General features: G+C 42.0%; 1 protein-coding gene across 3 annotated transcripts in view; it reads right to left on the reverse strand.

Annotated features, from left to right (window-relative positions):
* LOC307236036 (transcription factor COE3) overlaps positions 1-6,774 on the reverse strand; it is a 116,364-nt gene extending 109,590 nt beyond the window's left edge. For all 3 annotated transcript variants that reach the window (XM_080008306.1, XM_080008307.1, XM_080008305.1), the window contains exon 1: positions 6,246-6,774. In XM_080008306.1, the coding sequence (XP_079864432.1) occupies positions 6,246-6,379 (134 nt within the window). In that variant the 5' untranslated portion in view covers positions 6,380-6,774. The remainder of the gene's footprint in view (positions 1-6,245) is intronic.
* Positions 6,775-9,317: the final 2,543 nt, after the last annotated feature.

Here is a 9,317-nt window from a genome sequence, read left to right on the forward strand (position 1 = left end):
TTTTATTGTAAGTCGGGATTCACCACAACTACCAGATAAAAGCATCGTAATCGTGCGGAAAAGCTAAAGAGACCGCTGCCGAGTTTGGGATTCGGAATCTCCCAGTTTATCATAATATTAAGGAATCATAGATTATACATCTCAGTTATAGATTACGCTCACACACTAACAAGTCAGGCGGGAGCGCCACGCTGAGCCGGCGCAAGCCATAAAAAAAAACGTGCAGGGCACTTTTACACTCTGAGCCATTCCTCCCAGATACGCACTAATTGAAACGCGACATATACACGAAGACACGCATGTGCGCTGGAACACACACACTCACACGCACACACACACACATGCGCACGCACACACACACACACATCATCATCAGTTTTCCGACAATTTTGCCAGCCCATTCTATATCAGCCTCCTGTAGCCCCTCAGACTAAAGACTAATTTGTTGGTAATTGCAGCATGACAAGAACAGCCATTCCAGCATTGAGCCAATGTTTCCCCAAGCTAGCCGGGCTAATTAGGAATGACACACACTATTAAGGTGCACAAATGAAAATCAGTCACCAGGCCTTTTATTTTTTACTGCTCGCGCACACAAGGATCTGCCACCTTCATCAAACCCAGCAGGGGGGGGGGAGAGAGAGAGAGGGAGCGAGACAGAGAGAGAGAGAGAGAGAGAGAGAGAGAGAGAGAGAGAGAGAGAGCGAGAGAGAGAGAGAGTGAGAGACTTTACACACTCCCTGATTGGGTAAATGTATTATGTAGTAATTGTGCAGCCCTGCATAAACCTTGGTTTCACTAATTTAACTCAGTTTAATAAAAACGACATTAAAACAATGGTTCTCAGTCCGTGCATCAATTAATCATCAGTATAATCAATTCAAATTGTAATGCATTCCTCTTGTGCGAAAAAAAATCTTCAGAATCGGATTCATAAATGCACAAAAATAAGTTCCTCGAGTTTTTCTCTTTTTTTTTTTTTTTTTTCCTGTAGAGGAATTTCAGCGTTCCCCTCTGTATGAAAAACGTGCAGCACTGTGGATTGGCGTCAGGGTGAAATGAATATGGATTCGGTCTGTGATCTGCGAGGAGCAGCTGCAGCTCTCTCACACTCAGCTGTTCCTCTGCCTCCAAACACATTATTTACTCACACCTTCGCTGTCAGAGCACTACCGGCACGCACACACACACACACACACCTGGCCCAGAAGCGTAAATCACAAGTAGAAAAACACACACATGTGCAAGCATGTGGATTTCGGTGAGTTTATCGTCAGATGTGAATTTACTCATGCACATACGCATCGGAATTGTCACACATGAGCATGTGCGCACACACACACACACACACACATACACACACACTCATAAGTGAGAGTGTTTGGCCACGGCTGAGACCATTAGTTGAGTCACCTGTGCCTCTCTAATGGGGGTCAGCGAGAGGGTGGTCCACACACACCGCCCGCTAATTATTTACACATTTGCGAGGATCGGGCATCTGGCCACACAGCGCACTTGGTTCCGATTAGCTCTGGAGTCTATAACAGTGTAAGACGCGACTCAAGAGCAAGACAAAGAGTTTTTAGGTCGACGGTGAATTTATGAGAATCAACCGGAGTCTTGTTGCAGAAGAATTAACAGTAACGAAACAGATGGATCCGGTGCACGTTGGAGAGAGGAGTGTATGTGTGTGTGCATGTTTTAATTACACAACATTTACAGCAGCCAGCAAGCAGGGATGCTCTGTGTGTGTAGTGTGCGTATATCTGCATGTGTGTGTCTGTGTGTGTGTGTGTGTGTGTGTGTGTGTGTGTCTGTGTGTGTGTGTGTGTGTGTGCGTTAAAAGAGTCCTCGTAATCCGCAAAGGCTTTTATTACTTTTTTAAAATTCTAAAACATTTGAGATGCATCTCCTGATTTGATTGACTTGTTTTTAAAGGTTTTTCTAGATGGCCCTATAAACCACCTATACCTGTATTTGTGTGTGTGTGTGTGTGTGTGTGTGTGTGTGTGTGTGTGTGTGTGTGTGTGTGTGTGTGTGTGTGTGTGTGTGTGTGTGTGATCTTAAAATCAAAGAAATTGCAGGATGCAAGTTCAGAAAAAAAAAAAATATATATATATATATATATTTGTGTGTTAAAAACAAAGCAATGTTTTTTAAGTTACCAGTCAGTATTTGTGCGCTGTTTCGAGGAGTTGGAGCGGTAACGACAGCGTCCGCCAACCTCTTCATCATACCCCCTAATCATCAGCATCCTCATCCTCCCTCTCCATCAAGTGAGCCGCTGCTCCACCATGTGGGACACATCAACCTCACTCTCTCAGAGTATCTTCCTCTCTTTTTCTCCCTCTCTCTCTCTCTCTCCCCCTCGGTATTTTCAGGTGGGTGACTGGCGATGATTGAGCCAATGACGAATAGCTCAGCGGACACTTAATCCCTGGTTGGCGATCACTCAACTATTCTAACTCTCTCTCTCTTTTTCTATTCGAACCCCCACTCTCTGTCTCTCTCTCTCTCTCTGTCTCTCTCTCTCTCTCTCTCTCTCTCTTTCTCTCTGGTCTCTACATTTTCTGGCCCCTGATGGGATGAGGGAATGGAGAGAGAGAGAAAGAGAGAGAGAGAGAGAGAGAGAGAGAGAGACGGGGGTGAATTTCTCTGCAGAGGGGGGTCAGGGGAAATCTGTACAGTTTGAGCCGAAAGGCCCCCCCACCCCGCACTACACGCACACACACACACACACACACACACACGCGCACACACAGAAGCACTGAGAAGCACAGGTTACATACGCACAAATACAGTATATACATTGAAAGCCTTGCGATAAACTAAAAGGAATGACGTGGAATGACGTGTAATAATAAGATTGCATGTAGAACACACACAAAAACCAACACGCAAACACACGCATACACGACATATAACATGAAAAACCGTATAAGACTGAATAAAGATAAACCCTGAGTGTCATTATTACACTTTATTATTACACGTCATTCCTATTAATTTCATTTATTGTTGTATTGCTAGATATATTGTTCTATTTACTGTTTCATCACGGTTCATATACATTTCCAGTTTTACTGTACTTGATGTATGTCATGAGCCCCTGCGGACTTGGGGAGTACATCCTCATATTCTGGAGGGAATCCTACCAGCATCGCTGCGTGAATCAGGTGTTATTATATATATTATTTGTACACTAAGAGGGATGCTAGCCGACCGAAAGGACCTGTGCATCTTTTAATGCACACAAAACCATATGGAAAGAAACACACAAAAAAACACACAAAACACAGGTGCGAGGACACACATGCTCAGAAAAGTATAAAAACACCCACAGCCATGTACACCACACCCATGAGCACTACAATTTCATGAATACTATTTAGAATAATATATGATTTGTAGAAGCCACTGACATCTTTATCATAACTGGTACAGAATTAGTTGGTGGTGACTGGGGAGTTGCAGGTTCGAGTCCCTGTGCAGCCAATAATATACTAATGTTGTTCATTACTAAGAATGTGTGTGTGTGTGTGTGTGTGTGTGTGTGTGTGTGTGAGTGTGTGTGTGTGTATGCGTGCATATATGTCTGGAGGATATGCAAAGAAAAGACATTCCTAAATTTATTGTGTAAAATGCAGTGGCTAGCCGCTGCAAAAAAAACCAAAAACAACGGATTGACTCATGTTTACATTTCGAGTGTGAGACAGATATTCACGATATTCCCTAAATCTGTGATCAAAGCAGATTGGAGCCTGACCAATACCTGCACTCGTCTATTAGGAGACAGACAACAGACAGGCGTTAACTTTCCACAAAAAAAAAAAAATCGAGCGTCCAAATTCGACGACACGTTGTCACCCTAAGATGAGACGTAGACACAGACGAAAACATCTCGACTCACTGTGATTTAGAAAAGTGAGTACAAAGCACCTGCCGGTGTCGGGAAACAGGGGCGAGCCCACGGATGAATTCACTGCCTTTCTCCCTGTCACGGTGATGGTTCCACTGTGCTCTGCTTCAAATTGGTGTTCTCAATTTCAAAGAAAGCCCCAGATGAAGATGAGACTGTGACAAAGAGTCTTCAAGCTGACAAATAAACTGCCCTGTTTGTGTGAATAATTTGATTTAAATCCAACGTCGGGATTCGGTCCTGGGGGAACGACAATAATCTACTTGTCCACATTGACGGTAGTGTCAAACAGCGATGGAATATAATACATATTCTGCAATTCAGTTTTTTTTCATTGTTATCTATTTTTGTATTGGCAAGTGGGATGATATGCGGTGAATATATTTCAGGTGAATTGTCATTGGAACAAATGTTGGCAGCTGGACAGGACACCCCCCACCACCACCCAATACACACACACACACACACACACACACAGAAACACACATACACACACAAACACAAACACACACACACACACACACACACACACACACATACACACACACACACACAGTCACCATGATCAGGTATCAGTTACAAATCGATAGGGGAGTATAATAGTGTTTCCTTTCACTGTTGGTGCGTGACAGTTTGCTCGTGTTTTAGGTTTTGCATATAATTTCTTAATATTACGCAAAATAATATTTAAAATGTATAAAGTACTCATAAATAAATATATAAACTATTGCTATAGACTGTACATGTGCACTAATTGTTGCACTAGTTTATTTGACAAAAAAATATATATATATTTGTGTAAAAATACATTTATTTTATCTCATTGGGGGACTAACGACACTTGAAACCAATGTAAGCAAATTTCAAGCGACCATTTATTTATTTGTTCTTTTTTTCGTGTTTTGTTGAAAGCTTGGTCTACGCGCGTAAAAGCGCGCACCTCGGAGCGCACGCAGCGCGTCAACTGAGCCGCGTGCCAGAGGACGCCATCATTAGACAAGAATTTAAAAAAAATTATATTGAATGAACCACCGATTGATTACTGACTATCTAATTATTCATATTATGATCAGAAGAGAAAAAATGTTCAATTAGTTTGGATTGTTGGACGCTAATGGTGCTCGCACGACAGCGGGGTTGAGGATCTGGCAAAACAGTTTTGGTGTTTAATTGATTTGATTTAGATTTTAATCTAACATGTAATAACTGAGTAAAATGCCACAAAATAAATAGATTGCCTTTTAACGCTGACAGTGCAATCTGAGGTTAAAAGTGAAATATATTTTGCTTATTCCAAATGTCTTTACTATAAAAAAATATATATAATACACAGTTATTCTCATTGTGTTTTGTAATGTATTTAAATGCCATGCGTATTGTTTTATTTCTGTTATGTAAATGTATATTTCACGGTCATAATCGTATGTGTTGATAGATTAGGCTTTCTATATTGGATAAATTAGTTAGAGATATTAAAAACTTTCTTTAAACCTTTCTCTCGTCCTGTAAGTTAACACTACTCCGGTGGGGTTTTTTTGTAAACTGTATTTAACCTTGTAGGTCGTAGCCTGGCCACTCCAAACTGGGGTGTAATTTAGTCTATGGGCTATAAATAGACTATAACTACTTGTTAAAGTACCCCCCATCCTCCCCTAAAGGAAAAAAAACATAATTTTGAGTTTGAATTTGAAGTTCTCCGATGGAGTCAAATTGGATTTTGAAGCCTCTTGAGACAGAAGCGCAAGGCGCGAACCATCCACAAAGTCCGACACTCTTATTATAAAGCTTTATTATAAGGCAGTAATTATTGAACAAATCAATATTCCAAGCGAAGGGAATGGTAAACCGCGGGCATGCACGTGGAGTTTATAGATAGCCTGTTATCCGCCCCTTGCGTGCACAGTTATTTGTATTTCTTATTATTTTGTCTTAAGACAGTCAAAAAAACAACAACACTTGGTGCAAGTGCAAAGCTCTAATAAGGATTTTGCATTTTCCCACGCAAACCGAGCGCACGGTCAAATTTGTTCCCAATGCTGTGACCGCCGGAACTCCGTTCAATGTTTGTAAAAATTGATCCCTGCAGACTCTAATAACTGACAGAACGTGGTGAGAGATTGGAGAGTGTCAGTTGCTTTATTTAAGCTGCTCAGTATGAGCTGCAAATAAGTGCACGGTCAGATTCTCCGATTGAGGAAATAATAGACTTCATCCTTCCCCCGGCCGTTACCACTTGGATTTGATTTTTTGTTTTTTTTCTTACGGTGAACCGTGCGCTACCACTGGTGCCACATGCTGGCACCCGGTGTATTCGGTGTGTTTTTACCTCTGGGCGGCTGTGTTGGCGTCCAGGATCCCGGCGCTCTGCATCCACGACCGGACCGGCGTCATGCCGCTGGTGAGCGGTTCCTCCTTCATGGTCAGGGCTCCCCGGGGGAGACCGTCCTGGATGGAGAACATGAAAGCAGCCTTCTGGGAGGAGGTCGCTCTTCACCGCGGATAATCCTCACTCCTCAAACAGGAGGCAAGGCCACCTGGATTAACTGGGAAGCGGAGTGAGGGAGAGAGAGAGAGAGAGAGAGAGAGAGAGAGGGAGAGAGAGGGAGAGGGGGAGAGAGAGAGAGAGAGAGAGAAAGGGAGAGCGAGAGAGGGGGACGCGGCTTCCCCAAAGTGCGGCGATGTGGGAGCGGGTCCTTATCCAAAGAAGAAGCGCCGCGGATCCCCCCGGGTTCTCCCCGCGTTTAGACTTTAAATTCCAGATCTGCGGGACCGCTCGGGTCTCTCAAGTTGAAAAGAGGGTGGAGGAGAAGGAAGAGGAGAGGAGGGCGAGTGTCAGAAGAGCGGACGCATCTCAAAGGGAGGAGGGAATCAGCCGGGATCTCGGAGACCTTTTTTTTTTTTGCGCCGGGAGGACCGAGCAGGGAGCCGCCGGAGTCGGATCACAAGGAGGCGAGGATCGTGAAATGAAAAGTGGGATAAAACAAGCGAGCGCTTCAAAAAGGAGTAAAATGAAATGATTAGCAAACAAGAGGGAGGGACGGACCGTGGAAGGCTTGCTGTCCCGGGGGAACGGAGGGATTGGTTCATCCCCTCCCTCCCCGTCTCTTTACGCCGCTCCGTCCCGGCGGAGCGCACCTTCTCCCGGGCTCCGAGGCTCCGCCGCTCTCGTGGGGGGGAGGCGGGGCGACGCCGGCGTGGACTCGGGGTGGGCGGGGCTTCGCCCATATAAGGGAAAACTATTAGAATACGAGTCGCGGCGTGGGCGGGGCTCCGTCCATATAAGGGTAACTCGTTTGAATACGAGTCGCGCCTCTGACTCGCGATTGGCTGGAGTCACTCGCCGCGTCATATTTTTGAATTCGCTGCGAAAACCCCTCCCCCCCCCCCCCCCCCCCAAAAAAAAAAACAAAAAAAACACAAAAAACCTCCTCCTCGTGTTTACTCGGAGTTGAGTGACGCTCCGCTCACCTTCCCTGCCTGGTTCCACCATCACTTCCATTCATGTCGTTGTTTGGGATAATATGAGATAAAATAACCGAACATAACACATTATTAATCCCCGGGGCTCAGGAAAATATTAGATATCCATTAATGATTGGCTAATAATGTCGAAGCCCATCAGAACGCAGGGACTGAAATGATTGGGTGGGTTTTGCTATACCAACCCTATTTCTATGTAATTATTAAATTAATTTTCACGTCACTATTAGCGCACAAAGTGTCTTCGCCAAGTTCAACGTGGATGAAACACACTCGAAGTGGGTGCGCGCCTTTTGCCGTTTTCCGCACAGGAGACAGTGCGGGTTCACCTCCTGAGTCTCATTCCTCCCTTTTCCCGTCCCTCACGGGCACACGATCAGAGACTGTTTACGCGTCAGGTGTCACGGTGTTTTAGATAAATGGAGTAATAATAATAATAATAATAATAATAATAATAATAATAATAATAATAATAATAATAATTATTATTATTATTATTATTATTATTATTATTATTATTATTATTATTATTATCATAATGTGCGTTCTCTGATCAAAGAAACGTCTCCTGCAAGACGATTTCAACAACGATCAACTCACATCTGCTTCGATTTACATCTTCAATCAGGTTGGGATGGATCACATACAATAATAATAATAATAATAATAATAATAATAATAATAATAATAATAATAATAATGTTATTGGGCGAATTTACACATTTTAAATACGCTACATTTCATCATGAGAACAGAATTTGCCTTCGCTTTTGGTTTCTGACATTTTTAGTCATTTCTTATTGCAAGACCAAAATTCTGCTAATTAGCCAAACTCCACAGCAACGCTGATTAAATATTTATACAACTTTAGCCCCACTGACTTCCGAGACCGACGAGATCCTCCAGGGAACCCCAAACGTCTGGATGGTACCGAGGAAAATATTTCTCTCTAAATAACAAAAAAAAAAAAAAAGAACGTCAATGAGGGGCTGACAAACATGTTTTGATGAGATGTTTTGGGATGGCGCTCCTTACAGTAGGCCATTGGATCAAGAATGATGATGATGGTGATGAAGATGGTGATGATGGTGATGATGATGATGATGATGATGATGACAATAACAATTATTATTATTATTATTATTGTTATTATTATTATTATTATTATTATTATTATTATTATTATAAAAGTTAAAACAAATGAATAATAGCCTAATAATAACACTAACAATCGTAAATGTTCAGTTTTCAGTGTGTTGGCATTTAACAATGTTCGAAAAATCTATTTTATACTATAGATATTTTTATTATACCCAAGCACTTTATTCCAAATCACCTTTTTATGCAGGAACTCTGCTTTTGACGGTAAATCTGTATTATATATTATTAAGGCCCTATTCTCCAGGGAGAAGCCCTAAAAACGTACATTTATTGCGTGGTGTTCAACGTGATATATTATCTTTGACAACACGAAAAAGGTACATTTTATTTATCAGGAATGTTTGAAATTTCCAAAGAAATTGTACCTGGCAGTCAGACAAACATTAAGACCCCAAGGAAGTTCAAAGTAGCCTGGGCCTATTGCTTTTAAAAACGGAAGCCTCATTAAAAAACAACACCAATAAAACTTGTAGAAATGTACACCATTACAACGGTAAATAACACAATTAATTTGCATTTTTAATGTGGTCTCCTGTAAAGTTTAGTCAACAAGATGATCAAACAGCTGCCACTGATATTTCCTTTGCTGCACTGAATTAATGAAACATAAATGTAACTAACAAATAAAGGTGTCGTTTGAATTTGTAAAAATAATAGTATACTATAATAATAACAATGTACATACTATCTTTCAGACAAATGTGGCTTTGTTCTCGAGCCGTTTAAATAAAGCGATTTATTTGACGCCGTAAAGTCA

Source organism: Zeus faber, assembly GCF_960531495.2.
Source record: "Zeus faber genome assembly, chromosome: 10".
Lineage (NCBI taxonomy): Eukaryota > Metazoa > Chordata > Actinopteri > Zeiformes > Zeidae > Zeus > Zeus faber.